This window comes from Haemaphysalis longicornis, unplaced genomic scaffold (assembly GCF_048455015.1).
Source record: "Haemaphysalis longicornis isolate Haplotype H1 unplaced genomic scaffold, Haemaphysalis longicornis Haplotype H1 scaffold_2, whole genome shotgun sequence".
NCBI classification, from domain to species: domain Eukaryota; kingdom Metazoa; phylum Arthropoda; class Arachnida; order Ixodida; family Ixodidae; genus Haemaphysalis; species Haemaphysalis longicornis.
In genome coordinates, this window is record NW_027526295.1 from 163153229 (window position 1) to 163168622 (window position 15394).

Below are 15394 nucleotides of genomic sequence, written 5' to 3' on the forward strand. Positions count from 1 at the left end.
TCATTTGCTGGAATCACACACCCTCTAGAAAAGGGGTTTGCGAGGGGCTCCTCCCCCTTTTTCTTGGTCACAAAATCGGGTGCACATTAGGCTCGGGTAAATGCAGCACTCTACCACTTCCCCATCCATCACTGCCTCTTAAAAAGAGTGGCACCGCAGTTCTCCCTTCCTTGCGTCAGAAGCACAAAGGGATCACCCTCACTGTGTTCCTCACATAGTGAATGGGTGGAGCATACCCCCATTTAGTAAATAAGCGGGTCACGATCATAAGGTGCACTGCTTCCACAACCTCTCAGAGTTATAATTAGCCTTTAGAACTTCGAGGGTGGCAAACTCCATGGTCCCGTGCAGTGTACTATGCAGTGCACCCATGCAAAACCATTTTTTTTTTACAAAGCCCCCAGCACACTTCAAACATCTACCGTATTTACTCGCATAATGAACGCACTTTTTTCACGTAAAACAGAAGCAAAGTTGGGGGTGCGTGTATCATGCGGGGGAAAAAAAGAAACCTAATTTTGATGACTGAAGTTGGGGGTGCGTTCGTTATGCGAGTGCGTTCATTACGCGAGTGAATACGGTAATGGCACGGCAAAGCTGCAAGAGTAACGTGGCATTGCGAAGATAGGGAGCGCTTCCCCTAGATCTACCAACTGTGCTTTTCATGTAAGAACGACCTCTTTCGTCACTGAAATGCAATTCGAGCCCTTCAAGAACCGCAAAGGTTGAACCTCAATTTAACGACATCACCGACACTTGCAAATTACTTTGTTAAACCAGGAACTTTGCAATACTGAGAAGCTCATAAGCCTGTGGGCAACTGCAGGGAGAACCCAGATTTGTTCATTAATTCGGAAAACTTGTAAAATCGGGTTTCTTAAAATCCAGGTTGAACGGTATGCTGCCTACAATAGTATCACATTTCATCCACAGTACAAATCTGTACGTAAGAACCTATCCTCTTTTTATTACAACTAAATAAAATGGGAGTTAAGAACAAAAAGCCATCCTTCCAATAAGCTGCTTTCTGCATCAATGTCACAAAATTACGCAAAAATTCCTTAAAGGAGCCATGAAGAGAAAATACAACGCCGTTTAATTTGAAAGAATTAGGATTCAGTACCTAACTCAGCTGCATTAGAGCCACAAAAGTTGTTTTTTAACGAAAAAAAGCAAGAAGTATTTAAAAACTTTAAATTTTGCGCCACAGTGGCGTGTTATGAGGAAGAATGACGTCATACGGGCCAACAATAAAACATAATTTTCAGTGCGTTAACTGCACGTTAGCATTCAAGTGATGCGGTCAAATGGAACTAGAGGCCCCATTACAGACGTCCAGTCATGTGTCGTCACGACAGGTCAGTTGAGCGGCCGCCAATCGCACAAACAAGGTTCCGTGACGTCATAGAAAAGTTGCGGGAAATTGGCTAGGGGTCGCCACGGCTTCACACGTTTTCTTTCACATCTTCGTTATTTCTTAGAAGATTGCGATGATATTCGTATCATTGTTATCGGGACTAAGCACTCTTTCTAATCAATCCAACTTGTATTTTGTCTTCATGGATCCTTTAAACTAAGACAACTTCATTTATTGAATGCCCAAAATTACTTGTTGATCATTACTTCTTTACTCCAGAATGAGCTATAAACAACGCGGCATGTCATCAGAACAAGCAAGCAAAACCCAGGAAAGCCAAATCAACTCACCAGCCTCTTTTACGTCTGCACTTGCAGCCCCAGGCTTGACAGGTCCTGGCTTGACTGGCTTCTTATTTTTGGCTTTGCTGGACCTCCAACCCTTCTTTTTTGGGCCACCTTTCTTTTGTTTAGATGGCACTATGCTTTTGACCTTTTTGTCGACGTCTTCAGTTTTTTGCTGAGCATTGTTTATTTGAACGGCTGCATTTTTCCCACTCGCTTTTGGTTTGCTGCTTGCTTCACTCTTGTCCTCTTTATCTTGCTCGTTACTAATTTTAGCCGTTGCGTTTCTGCTGTTCGCTCTTGGTTTGCTGCTTGCTTCGCCTTTATCCGATTTTTCTTGCTCACTGCCTGCGCGTGCAGTGGTGTTTCTGCTGTTCGTTCTTGGTTTTGCACTTGCTTCGGTTTCGTTTTTCTCCTTTTCAATGTTTATTGGAGCAGCTTCACCTTCACCGGTAACCACTGGCTTGCCGTCTGTTTCGTTCTCATCTGCTTCTTGCGCCGCTGTTGCTTTTCTACTCATCATTCTTGGTTTGCCATTAGTTTCACGCTCGTCTCCTTTTTGCATGTTCCTCGTTTGAGCTGAGGGTTCTTTTTCAACTTTCTTTGCATTTCTGTTCATCACTCTTGGCTTGCTGGTCGCTTCCAGTTCATCTTCTTTTTCTTCCAAGGCACTGCCTATTTGAGCTGCTGAATTCTTGCTGGTCGTTTGCAGTCTGTTGTCTTCTCCACCATCATCGCCGTTACCACCTTCTACTTCGAGATTCGTGTCCTCACAGATGACTTCATCTTCGGGGGCCAGCTTGTTTACAGGCTTCTTGACATTGGCAGCTTTGCCCCTTTTCTTGCCTCTCAACTTCCTTCCAGCCTTTGACTTCGGCGGTGGTGCTCTACGCCTTTCCTCTTTCAGCTCGTCGTTCACTCTGCTTGCGTTGCCGTCATCTGGCTTATCGTCATCACTTTCTCCAGCATCAGCTTTCGTATCTCCGCCTCCTACAAGCTCAGTGTTGCTCTCTGTTTTCACACTGTCAGTAGTTGTCTGTGGTTTGGTCTCACAACATGCACCTTGCGTGTCTTCTGCTACAGGATCTCCCTCTCCTGAAGGCTTATCACCACCTTCACACTTTTCGTGTATCCCCGCATCACTACCAGCCTCATCTGCCGTAACCGTAGCCCCATTCTCAGCCTCTTCCGTCTCCGCCTCATCCTCACTGACAGCATTGGATGCCTTCTTCCGGTTAGCCTGCATCCTCCCGCAGCCTCGGGCCTTGCCTTCAGCCTTTCTTTTAGGTTTTCTGCCTGCTCCTTCTGAACTGCTGGACTCTTGGCTGGTTTGTGTACTGCTGCCGCCTTCAACAGGGGGCTCATCTACCTTATGCTCTTCTGTATCAATCGCTGGTGCATCAGGTTCTTCCGCAGCAGGAGTGCTTTCTGGTCCATCGGAGAGAGATGTGGCAACAAGACTCCTTTTCGGTGCGACCCTTCTTCGCTTGACCTTCACGAACCCAGTCCTGTTCCTCATCTTCCGTTTTCGATGCTTCTTGGCGACCCCCGAGGTCTCGTCCTCGGCAGGCAAGACGTTATTTACTCTGTCCTTCGACCTACGTGCTCGCTCGACAGCCTTCAGCAACTTCTGCTGCTTTTGCTTCAAGAGAGATATCTTCTTCAGAGGGTTCTCGGGGTCACTGTCATCGTCGTCTTCAACAAGCATCATTTCTTCTCCGTCGTCGCAACCGTCACCTTGCTGGGCGACCAATGCAGACAGCGGAATGTCATCGTCATCGTCGGCCAGCTGGGCAGCCGCAAGGGCTTCAGGCTGGGGTTCGGTGGAAGACTTGGGCTGAGTTTCAGGTTGCCCTTCGGGCTGGGGTTCAGGCTGGGATTCTGGCAGGGGTTCCGTTTGTACATCTGGCTGGGCCTCTTCCGGTTGGAGCTCAGTTTGGAACACAAGCTTAGCCTCAAGTCGAGCGTCATCTTCGGACCTGAGTAGTGACTCGTGCGGGGACTCGTTTCGGGACTCACATTGGGACACGTCTTGGGACTCGTCTTGGGACTCGTGCAGTGTTTCGGGCTGGGACTCTGGCTGAGACTCGGGCTGAGACTCTGGCTGCGACTCTGGTTGGCTTTCGGCTCCCGACAGCTGACTTGAATCGAGGCTCTGACACAGCTTAGTTGGCGACTTCGATCTTGACCGCGACTTTTCGTTCAGCTTGGCTGAGTCAAGCGCCTCATTGAACTTTTGGATGCAGCTCTCGATAGTATCTTCAACAGGAGGGACGGTGTTACTCTGGCTGCAGGGCTTTCTCCTTGCCGCCAGATGTGACCTCTGTCTTCTCCGCTTAGACATAGTTCTCTTCTTAGGTACTTTGATTTCCAGTGGCAGAGGCTCTAATGCAACGATGGGATACAAGGCCTTTTTCGCTGCTTTAGTCAGGACAGGCATTTCGCAACGCGGCAGAGAAGGCAGCGTTTCGTTCCCGCTGCCAGTGTTCTGCCTGCACAAACCTCCGGTACCAACAGCCGCAACTGCCATTTGCTTGCTCTGGCCTCTGTCTGTGGCCTCCGAGAGCCTGGGCTCTTTATCAGCTTCCAGCACACAATCCTCACTGAGGAGACAGTGCCGTTTCTTAAGAGGGAGGCAACGATCCCCTGACGGCTGAGTCAGTATGTCTGGTGGGGATTCTGGCGTCGTAGGAGGGGGCTGGACCTGCTTTTTCACTTTTCCTTTTTTCCCCACGACTGGCCTGGCTTCTTCTTTCTCCGGCTTTCGAGCCTCCACCTTTCCAGCCCCACTCGTTTGCCGCAATGGTCGCTCAGAGGTCCGTTTCGGGCGCAAGTATTTCACGGGCCGGAAAATGGCAGGGATGTCGTCGATGTTGGCCATGTGCAGCGCTGCTTGCTTCGAGATGAAGACGGTGGAAAGTGTGTCAATAAGCCTATCTATTGACTCGCAGCTCACGGAGGCTGCCAGGCGGGCAGATTTGCGTAAACTGCTCCGCCGGCCGTGCCGCGACGGCTGCTGTACGAACCGCTTCTTTTTCATTTTGCGCTGGTACATGTGCAGTAGGTGCGTCTGCTCCTCGATGTTGCACTCGCGTAGCAAAGCGTCCATGTCTACTGACTCGTCCGTGCTCTCCTTCTTTGTGGACGTTCGGATCTTTCTAGGTACGACTGAATCCGCACTCCTTTTCACTGCCAAATCATCGAGGCAAGCTTTCCCCACTTCGGATGCACCTTCCTTGGATGCGTCTTCCTCTTTCACCAAGTCACCGAGGCTGGGCTTCAGGTCCGACACGTGGCTCTTGATGTTTGGTGGCGACGTGTCCGTACTGCCACCCCTGTCCTCGTACCTCTCCCGCCGCGTCTGCCGCAAGGCCGGCCTCTCCACATTCAAGGCAGCCGACTTCCTCGTGGAGCTCAGCTTGGGCCGCCCCCTCTTGCGGGCCGGCACAGTTTTTTCGTCAGTTTTGCCAAGTTCGGGGTCACTTTTCCGAGAAGTACTCGTGTGGCATATTTCTTTCTCGGCCTGTGGAGGCGCAGCCGAAGATGGTGAGGGGGCAACAATCATTTCACCGGGTTTATCCTCTGGCAGGCAACCTGGCTGTTCAGCGCACTTCCTCCCCTCGAGTGAGGCTTCCTCGGCGTCTGCTGTCGCTTCGAAATCGCTCGATGTGCCCGTTGTGTCCTGGAACTGCGTGCTAATCGAGTCTTGCACCCTCTGCACCAGCTGCTCAAGTTCACTATCTCCAAGCTCTGCTTTCCCGCCGCTCCGTGCCCCACTCTTTGACGTGGCGCTCCGAAGAGGTCTCACACGAGTGCTTGCCGCTGCTGGCCTCTCCGTCCTCGCCGGCCTCAGCTCCCTCGTCCTCACCGGCACACTCTTGGTGGCAGCTTGTTCCTCCCCATCGCGCCTCCTTCTTCTGAGCCGTGGTGGAGACACGGCACTGACCTCTTTCACAGGCTTCCTGTCCCTGCTGCTGACCTTCCCATCGCTCGAGGAACAAGACAGGATGGGAGGACACTGGCTTTTCCCTCCAGCCTCCGTCTTGACGTCGTTGACAGCGGCAGTGCCGCTGCGACCCCGTCTAGAAACCTGCACTGGTTGCTCCACAACCATACAATCCAGGCGCGGAGGCGTCAACTGAGGCGGCGGTGGTGTGACGTCCTTGACTGCGTTCGTCTTCCCGTCATCTTCTGGGGCCAACGTCCGACAAGGAGACTCCACTCGTTCCAAAGCTGGCTTTGGAGATGGCGAGTGACAAAAGCTGTACCTTTGCGTCTTGGTGCCACAAAGGTCCATTTCCCGCAAACTCTCGTAGCAACTGGGCACGTGCAATGATGGCGGCGGAACTGGCGACACCATGTCCCGCAAAGCCACCTGTGACGTCTTTTCAGGAGTGTTCGGGGCACACAATGCATTACAAGTGCCTTCTATTGCTTGCACAATCTTGGTAACGGTGCCAAGGGCGTCGCAGGTATGTTGCTGATTTGACACCACTATACTGCTGTTGGCAGTCCCTAGACTAATGTTGCAAGTACGTTGGTCAATGTCTTCGACAATATGATCCTTGCTGGGCAACTTCTCCTCATCCAGATGAGAAACAATGGATCTCTTGTCGGAGGTTTCCCGGTACACTGGGCCACAGTCAGAAACGGGAGTCACTTGCTCGGGTGTGGCGCACGGCTTCTTGCCTACTTCATCGGTCTGGCAGTTGACATGCGGTGGTGAGTCTTCCCGACAGCTACTGCGGTGCGGCGAGTCACCGTGGCAGCTCACACGCTGCGGAGACTCTCCACAGGACTGGATCCCACTGTCGGGCGAGACGTTCGCGGGAGCGTCCGCGTGCAGGTAGGACGGGGGCTGGCCAACCCCCGTTGCACAGTCGCCGCTCGCTGCAGAGGCCGGTTTCTCCGTGCCGCCACCCGTCGCATCGGATACGACCGGTGTCGCGACGGCCTCTGCTTTCGTGCACGACCGAAGGGGAGATGAAATTCCGGTGTCGCTGCTCGGGTAAGCTCGGTATCCCAGAGACTTGAGGGGCGTGCGGCAGGACGAGTAATCTGACACGCTGCACGAGCTGTCCGAGTCCGAGGAGCTTGAAGAACTCCCCGAACTGGAACTGGACCCCGAACTTGAACCTGAACCCGAACCGGAACCGGAACTAGAGCTTGAGCCGGAGCTCGACGAGCTGCTGCTTGACGACCGAGAGCTGCTGCACGAGCGCGAGGTCTTGCGGGAAGAAGATGTGTAACTGCACGTCGAAGGATCTTGGTCTCCCACCTGTGAGAAGAGAACACCACCTCCTGTATAATAACGCCACAGCTGCTTCGGACACAAAATAACAAGCGTTCTCCTGAGCATAAATGTGATGTGAAAAGTGCACTGCTGCCAGCTACGTTTCATCACGGAAAATGTCAGCAAAAAGGCTTAAAAAAAAAAGAAAGAAAGAAAGAAAGGGGGAGGAAGGGTTTGGTTCTGCATAATTTTGACGCTAGTGAGACTGAAAGCTGCTTGCTCCATAACACAGACGAAGTCTTTGCAAGGGGGCTTAACTCTTTCATTACAGCGGAAAAATGACCAATTTTGGGTGCTTCCACAAAAATGTTTTTTTCTCTTGAGTAACTGGACACTTACCACAGATATAATTGAAATTGTAGCCTATAGTTTGCCCTTTCCAATGCACAGCAGCAGTTTTTTGAGAGGTACAATTATTGGGGGTTAGTTGTCAAATAAACAGAAAAAAAATGCACGAAAAAGTATAAACACAAAAGAAATAGGCGATTGTACTAAGCCAGAAAATTATTTTACGAAATCTGAAATACGGAAGTTGTTCCTATGCTCTTTAGCTATTACTCAATATAAAGGGTGTTTCACCAAACTTAAGCCAGAACTTAAAAATGTTTCGATGCACTCTAAGACGAAGTAACTAAATGCATGTTGCCTAATTAGATAATTAGTCAATTTTAATTAGCCAACTTTCGAACCAACGAAGCTAGGCAAAAAAAATCCCAATTAGAAAGTTGCAGAGCGGTATTCAAACCCTCAGAATTAACACTTTCTGTCATTATATCCATTAGGTGTTAGCGTTTTTCAGCGTGTTGAAGATGCCTGCGAAATACAAAAAAATACCACGTGACGTGCCGGCTCGCGCGTTTTGATAACAGTGCTCCCAAACGTTGTGCACACAAACTACCATAGGCACGCCGCCGCTTAAAAAGTGATAGGGCAGATGACGAACCTGTTGATTCCGGCAGGACAAGCGATAACCGATGCGTCTGCTTATCGCTATTGGCGATCTGTCCCGAAAGAAACACCTCACTGGTGTAAATGGCACAGCCAACGCCTACGTCACTGCCCTGTCGCCTTTTAAGCGGCGGCTCGCCTATGGTAGTTTGTGCGCGCAACTTTTGGGAGCACTGTTATCAAGACGTGCGAGCCGGCACGTCGCAGGGTATTTTTTTTTGTATTTCGCGGGCATCTTCAGTACGCTGAAAACCACTGATACCTAATGTATATAATGACAGAAAGTGTTTATCCTGAGACTTTGAATACCAACTTTCTAATTGGGATTTTTTGCCTAGCTTCGTTGGTTTGAAAGTTGGCTATTTAAAATTGACTAATGATCTCATTAGACAACATACAAAAAATAGCGTGATAAACTACATAAAAAAGTTAGCGACACGCATTTAGTTGCGTCGTCTTAGAGTGCATCGAAATATTTTTAAACTCTGGCTAAAGTTAGGTGAAACACCCTGTATACATCAATCCTGTACACCACGTTCTGGATTTTCGAAGGCCCGTCATTCTAGCGGCCTTGAGGGCTGTGCCACTCAGCGAAGCAGTGACGCGACAGCAGAAAGCAAAGGTAAGCATTGCAGATGGAGCAGAAGACGTTCGTTCTGCTTTGTGCCTTTGTTTTTCGCAGCAGATCTTGCAATCACTTCTCTTCTTCATCCTTTTTAGCTGGTGTTGTACAGGACCCAGGGGCGAAAAACTAAAATCTGACGATGCCACGTCATTGCTGGAGTCATCACTGCTGGTGGGATCAGAAAAATCAGCAGCAACAGCTGCCAAAGTCCCAGCAACGGTAGACAGCCTTTGCGGAGCCCGGCATGAAGTGGACACCACTTCCGCCCAGCTCGGAGCTACCTTGGGTTCAAATTTTGCTCGCAAGGCAGCCTCCACTTTTTAAATGTAAACAAACGAAACTGAAACTGAAAAAGGAGTTGCCAATACATACGCCAGATGACAATAGTTGTCTGCAAGGCGCCGTTTTGCGTTCTCGGGGGTGGTCTGAACTCATCGGAACTCCGTGTCCGATGGCCTATGGCACCGTAACAAAAGAGTTAATAGTTCTCCTTGGTGTTTCCCTGTTCATACACTTTGCATCACAGTCTGATTGTTTTTGCACAACAATGGACTATGGAATTGGTCCTAGGAAGTTGTTCCATCATGTAGTAGTGCTATTCTGCTCTTTAATTTTCTTCACACTACCTATCGAACACTTGTAAAGTAGGGGTGTGCGAATATCAATTTTTTAATTTCGAAGCGAATTCGAATAATAAAAACGGAGTTCGAATCGAATCGAATATTTTTCGAATATATTTCGAATACGAATACTTATTGTTTTTTTGTAAAATTAAAGTTTTCACCATCTAGAGACACAAAAACTGCAACTTTATTGCACAACAAATCATACAAAGTAAAATTAGAAATTACACAATACCATTTCACTCAACAGGTTAAGGTCTGCACTCACTTAAATGTTAACATGGAGAAAGGTTAACTGCTCGACATGTTCGGGGAGCAGTGACAACCTCCTGCTCGTCACGACTCCACCAGATACCGAAAGTAGCCGCTCACTAGAGACACTAGTGGCTGGCATGCCCGAGCCCGTGCACATTGCCGCGCGCTGATACAGTAAAATCTCGATGATACTAATCTTGTGGGACCGCGAAAAATATTAGTATCATCCGAAATTCGTATGAACCACAGACCAAAAAATTGAGCGCTGAAAAAAGTTTGCGTTTATTTCTTCTCTTACTTTCGCGTGAAGAAATTCGTGATTTTTTCTGCTTTTTTTAACCCCCATTTCGCAAAGCAGCCCTTTCTGGAGCACGTAAAGCTTCGCGCTCGTCTCCTCACTCGCTGTGCGCAAGCTCACTACACGCCGCAACAGTCAAGCGTGAACCGCATGGTGCGTTTTTGCACGCGATTCGCTCGCCTCGGCTCTGCAAGCGCTGTATTTTCACGCCCGCATCGACGATTTTGCGCCTGCGGTAGCGCCTACCTCGGTCAGAAAATGGCGCACGACGCGCGCGGCAGAATGGAGGAGCCTGACTACTTGCGATGAGATGGAGACAGCCGGCTTGGCTCCGCCGGAGATGGTTAGGCTTAGCACCCCGGCAAATATTTTACGGACGCTTTCTAGCGGCGCGGATGATGTTTTATAGTACCGTTTTCGCATGCATTATCAGCTCCTTTACCGCACAAGCAACTTTGTGTCTCCCTTGAGCCACCTTTTAAAGAGCTGTTAGGAACGGTCACTCGAGCGCCCGCGCCACTTTGCGGCTGGAGCCGGCGCCATGTTGACGCCGCCGGCCGCGCCGCGCGCAGCGCGGGGGTGGTTTTCTGGCGGTGTCAGCGCGCGGTGGGCGTGCGCAGAGCGTTTTCGCGAGCATAAAACAATAACACCGATACAGTCTGCAAAAGCACGTACCGTTCGCCGTGTATATGCTTCGCGACTTTGCTGCTGAGACACGCTCTGATTTTTTTTTTTTTTTTTTAGTTTTGGGTGGTTTGAATATTTCGAACCATAAAAGTGTTGTTCGAATCGAATCGAATACCAAAAAATTCGAATCGAATATTCGAAGTTTCGAATATCCGCACACCCCTATTGTAAAGTCATCATAATCAGGGCTTAAAGGGACCCAGAAAAGCTTTGTGAAGGTGGCAATCAAATGCATTCACAGGGTTCGTACAGGTTTCGAAGAGAAAAATTCAAGGGTTTTCAAGGACTTTCAAGCCCCTGTGGGAGGATTTTTCAAGGCCCTCTGCGCGAGGTTATTTTGATTTTTTTACATCAAAGATCTGCAGACAAGGCTTTCAAAAGGCCCGACATATTTATTGCACAAAGAAAAAAATCTCACAATGCAAATTTGCTTGCACTGAACAGAAAAAATAAGAATAGGTTTATCATATATCACAATGCAGATTTGTTCATGTCACACACAATAGAAAATTGTTCTATTGCCCCAAATAGCATTAACTGCACAAAGCAAAAAAAAAAATTAAGCAGCTCCTCCTAGCCACCCTCTTCAGGGGAGCTCCAGTCGCTTTTGCTGAATTTGGACCTTGATCGAGTGAAGCTCAGCTGTCTTGTCCTTTGCCGTCTTCCTGAGGCTATTTGACTTGACAATGTGTGTCACATCATTTCCTGCCTCTGCTTTTTCCGCATAGGCATCTGCAGAAGCCACGAGGTCATCAATTGTGGCTTCCAGCTTTTGTTTCTTTCTTTTCATTGCGTCAAGCTCTTCCTCTATGCAGTGCTTTTTCCTCTGCTTTGAAGCATCAAGGTCCTGCTTTTTCTGGGCTTCCAGGTATGCTCCGTACCTCTGCCTAGCTGCCGACACAGCAATCCTCAGTTCCTTAGTGATTGGAATTTGTAGGACACCACCTGCCTTCTCAACCGCATCACACACAACCCGTTGCGACACGTATGAAAGCTCCTTCAAGTTCTCTACGCACACCTGCCGGTTCACACTGAATCCACGTTCAACTGTTGCTTGGCCGTGACTGAGGACAAGCAGAAGTTTCACAATGCTCCACAACTCCGAGTAGGTTGAATTGAACTTCAAGAGGTCAGCATAGAATTCATCCAGCCTATCAGTGCCCTTGTCAAATTGTCTAAGTTTATGTTTTTGCTCATGCAGGAGCTCCGTGTACTCAGCCAACACTGTGTCTCGAACGTGGTCAGCCATTCTACCCACAGTGATGAGGGTATCCAACACTTTTCTGAAAAGAGGAAGGCATTCGTCTGGCTTTGTACACATCTGTCTTGGGTCCAGTGAAGAAAGGCCCCTAACAAATGCAAACTTCAGGGGGCTTCTCTCTAGAACCTTCTTTGTGGCATAGATCAAGAACTGTTTACATTCCATCCGGAACTGAAACACATCCTTTGCGCTTGCATGAGAATTCTTGATGATTTGCTCTGCCTTGTAGCCTATATCCACCTTTTCTAGTGGAATATGGTTCTCAGCATTCTCAAGGTCGACCTTCAGCAGGCCCACGATTCCTTTGGCAGACAGGACTGAACATTTCAGAAACTTTGTGAACAGCTTCCTTAGAACAGTCTCTAAATCCCTTGCGAGGAAAAAGGCCATTGCTTTGTCTGTCTGGTACTCTACCAAAAAAGGCTTCAGTGCATTTGCCACACACAATGCAAAATTCAACTTTGCTGGGAGCAAAGCATCACAGCTGAACTCCAACAAGTTGTTAAACGAGGCACATTTAGGCAGGTTGACAGCTTTTTTTCTAGCAGCCTCAATGTACTTGTTGATGTCAGACCACACCAACAACGCTCGCTCAATTACAGGGACATTCTCTAACCACCGGTGGGCGACAAACTTGAGAGGAAAAGTGTGCTGGCCGGTGACTGCAGAAAAGTCCTCTCTCCGTGCTGGGGCATCTTCAAAAAGTGCATTCAGACTAGACAACAGGCAATCAAGTCCCCATTTAGTTGCTGAAACTCCTGCCCTGTAAGCGTTGTGCACTGTGTGAAGCCCGCAAGTGCCTAAGTCCACACATTGAACCTGGTAATTTTGTTGCAAGTGCACTTGGATGTGCCTAAAGAACTTCAGATTAACATTTGGACCATCCATAGATATCTGAAGAACTTTTGCAAGGGGCAATGGCTCAAGGGCACTCAGCAACTTCTCCTGGATGTCATCAGCTGTAGAATGCCCCAGAAAAACGGAGGTATAATACCTCGTCGTCACTTTCTGAGCGGAGTCCCAACACCTCACGTGCACATCCATTTGCTTGCTTTGGAGACAGTCATTTGCCGACTCATCGAAAAGTACCACAAAAACTTCACACTGTTCTATCTCTCGCTGCAAAGCTGAGAGAAAGAAAGGCCTCAGACCATGACATGTCACATAGGCGCATTTCTTTTCACCACACGAAAACGCCTTTGCCACTTCACTGTCCGGGAACATGCGCTGAAATAACTCCCCTGCTTGCGATGACATCCGGTACGACATGTGGGATGTGACGACTTTCAGAGTCCAAATAATTTCAGCGTCAGTAACAAGCTCGTGCGTTTTGCAAGCGTCGTTTAGGCTTGGTGACGGCAACGGAGCCGTGGTAGCGGACTGCCCTGTCTCTCTCGCGACAGCAGTGAGATGGCTGTCCAACACGCGACCTTGCGTTATATTCACTGCAGCAATATGCTTGGCACTTTTCATGTGGCTTTTCAAAGCCGATTCACCCATGGCAGTCACATCAAAGGTTTTGCAGCAAAGCTTGCACTTAGCCCGATGCGGACTTGTTGTGTCCGGTGCAATCCACTGCTTGTAGTCGTCATGGTGGAGCCACGTAGTCTGAAACTTGCTTTTCCCGGGCATTGTCTCACATATCAACACATCACTTTCACTGAACCGAAGAAGCCACGTTCAAAAAGCGCTGAAATCACGATTAGACGAATACTAGCGCACGGACGCGGCCGTATGACTCAGCGAGTGATGGCGAGGTAGCGATGCGATAGCGATGGGGATGGAAACGGCTCGTTGTCTTCAGTGTTGCCAGCTGCCTAACAGAATCGGCTACAGAGGTATAAAAACCGGTGTTTTCTTGACTGCGGTTCAGAATGATTAAACAAGAACAAAAGTTCAGCAACAAAGTCCGTTTTCTTGATGACAATTACTAAATTAAATCTAGAATTCAAGAAATTCAAGACTTTTCAAGGACTTGTAAAAAATTCAAGGTTTTCAAGGGCCTTGAAAACAGACTTCTGGAATTCAAGGGTATTCAAGGTTTTCAAGGACCTGTGCGCACCCTGATTCAGGTGGTAGAACACATAACGGGGGATTTTTGAGCCAAGTGTGAGCCTTATACGTTGTACAGATAATTTGTAAAGAATTTTTGAAGATAGCCTTTCCCAGCCGATGAGCGTGACGCTGCGGCGAGCCGAACGGCGCTCGCGGCAGACGCAACGGCGAGCCACCCCCTGATTCGCCCAATCACCGGCGAGGTCAGCCGCCGGCAACGTCACTGCCATCGGCTTCCAGCTGCTCTTCCTCCTTCCTGCGCGATCCCGAGGCAAAGGCGGGTCCGCAGCGATTGACGCGTTCCTAGGCGCAGGAATGTAGCTAGTGCAGAACGGAAGTCGAGCGGCGCGGTGTCACATGGCTATTCCCAGTGTTTCCAGCTACTTTGAAAGAAGCAGAGAGGGAGGAGGAATCGATCGCCAAGGAGGGAGAGGTGCACTTAATTGCTTCTGGCGCAGCTAATACTGAATGTAGATCAATAATTCCAACGGCATTGCATCGCTGTATTGGTGCAACGCGACAATACAGGCCTTTGTAACTTTTGCAAAATGCTTTTCTGGGTCCCTTTAAGATTGGTTGTCAACTTTACAGCCATTTCTTCCCCAAGTAGCTGAGTTACCACTTCCACACTGAAGAGAGTTAAGTACGGAAATAACCAAACGTGAAACAATAAGGCAAGCATTTTCTGCGACAAACAAGTTATACGTTTCATAAAATAGAATGCAAGAGCGAATGCATGGGGAAAGAATTATGGCGTGCCAACGTTTAAACTGAGAAAAAACAGATAACAACTGACTCTGGTGGAATCCTGTTAATGGGGTAGAGCATTGGCCAAACTGCTGAAATCTTTTTGTTTTAACTTAATGACGATACTGCCATGAAGCCAGAGATGGCGCAGTTGCCTCGAAGGAAAAAAAAGTTTATTGGAGCGAACTTGTGCTCCCGTAACAACTCAAAGAATAACAGGCGGCGAAACAACCGTCAACAAAGTGACATGCACAGACTGGTGCTGGCGAATCGAATACCACGGCGTCTGCTCTGCAGGCTTTTATCTCTCGGCGCGAGTGTTTCTGGAACCGTCGATTTACACCTAGTGAAGTTAGGGCGAAACATTCCCAACCAAAAGAGATAACCCGTGCAGCATAAGAATGAAAGAATGCAACACAGGCTTCACTTGGAACACAGATAACACAGCCCGGCACCACCGGGTGGTAAAGACAGAATATAAATAAACAACTTCAATGCATGGTTTGCGGCAATACCTTTCATAGCTCTCTCAATTTTTGTTTGACGACCAACAATGAGCCTATTCTGCTTAGATCAGAAATAAACCTTAGAAATAAACATAGCTGTTGTGACTTCCTCTTCGTCACCCCTTGCAGCAGACGACGCTAACCATCATCATTTTATTACGCTTCACGAGCTGCCGCATGCTCATATGGGTGCGCCGGCTCACGCCCGTTTCTTCTTCTGATTCCATAAAAGCCTCATTCGTATCACGACGTGTCGCTCCGCTTTCTGAGCATCACGCCGCAGCTGCAGGACCCAGAGGTCCAACACATGGTGCCGAAACCCGGGACTTCTAGACGACGCCAAGCCCATCGACGCACGGAGCTGCGAAAGTTGAGCAAAAGACCCCGCTCCTGCG

The 15394-nt window shown here is 48.8% G+C and overlaps 2 protein-coding genes across 4 annotated transcripts in view; both read right to left on the reverse strand.

The window, feature by feature from the left end:
* Positions 1-15394, reverse strand: part of Ash1 (histone-lysine N-methyltransferase ash1) — a 70631-nt gene that overhangs the window by 45650 nt on the left and 9587 nt on the right. For all 3 annotated transcript variants that reach the window (XM_077698548.1, XM_077698545.1, XM_077698547.1), the window contains exon 4: positions 1708-6979. In XM_077698548.1, the coding sequence (XP_077554674.1) occupies positions 1708-6979 (5272 nt within the window). The remainder of the gene's footprint in view (positions 1-1707; positions 6980-15394) is intronic.
* LOC144169415 (uncharacterized) lies at positions 10662-13754 on the reverse strand. The gene has a single exon (XM_077698544.1). The coding sequence runs from the start codon at positions 13321-13323 to the stop codon at positions 11017-11019; it is 2307 nt and encodes a 768-aa protein (XP_077554670.1). The 5' UTR covers positions 13324-13754; the 3' UTR covers positions 10662-11016.

Excerpts from the sequence above, each read along its gene's own strand:
- LOC144169415 (XM_077698544.1), bottom strand. The coding sequence starts at position 13,323 with ATGCCCGGGAAAAGCAAGTTTCAGACTACGTGGCTCCACCATGACGAC.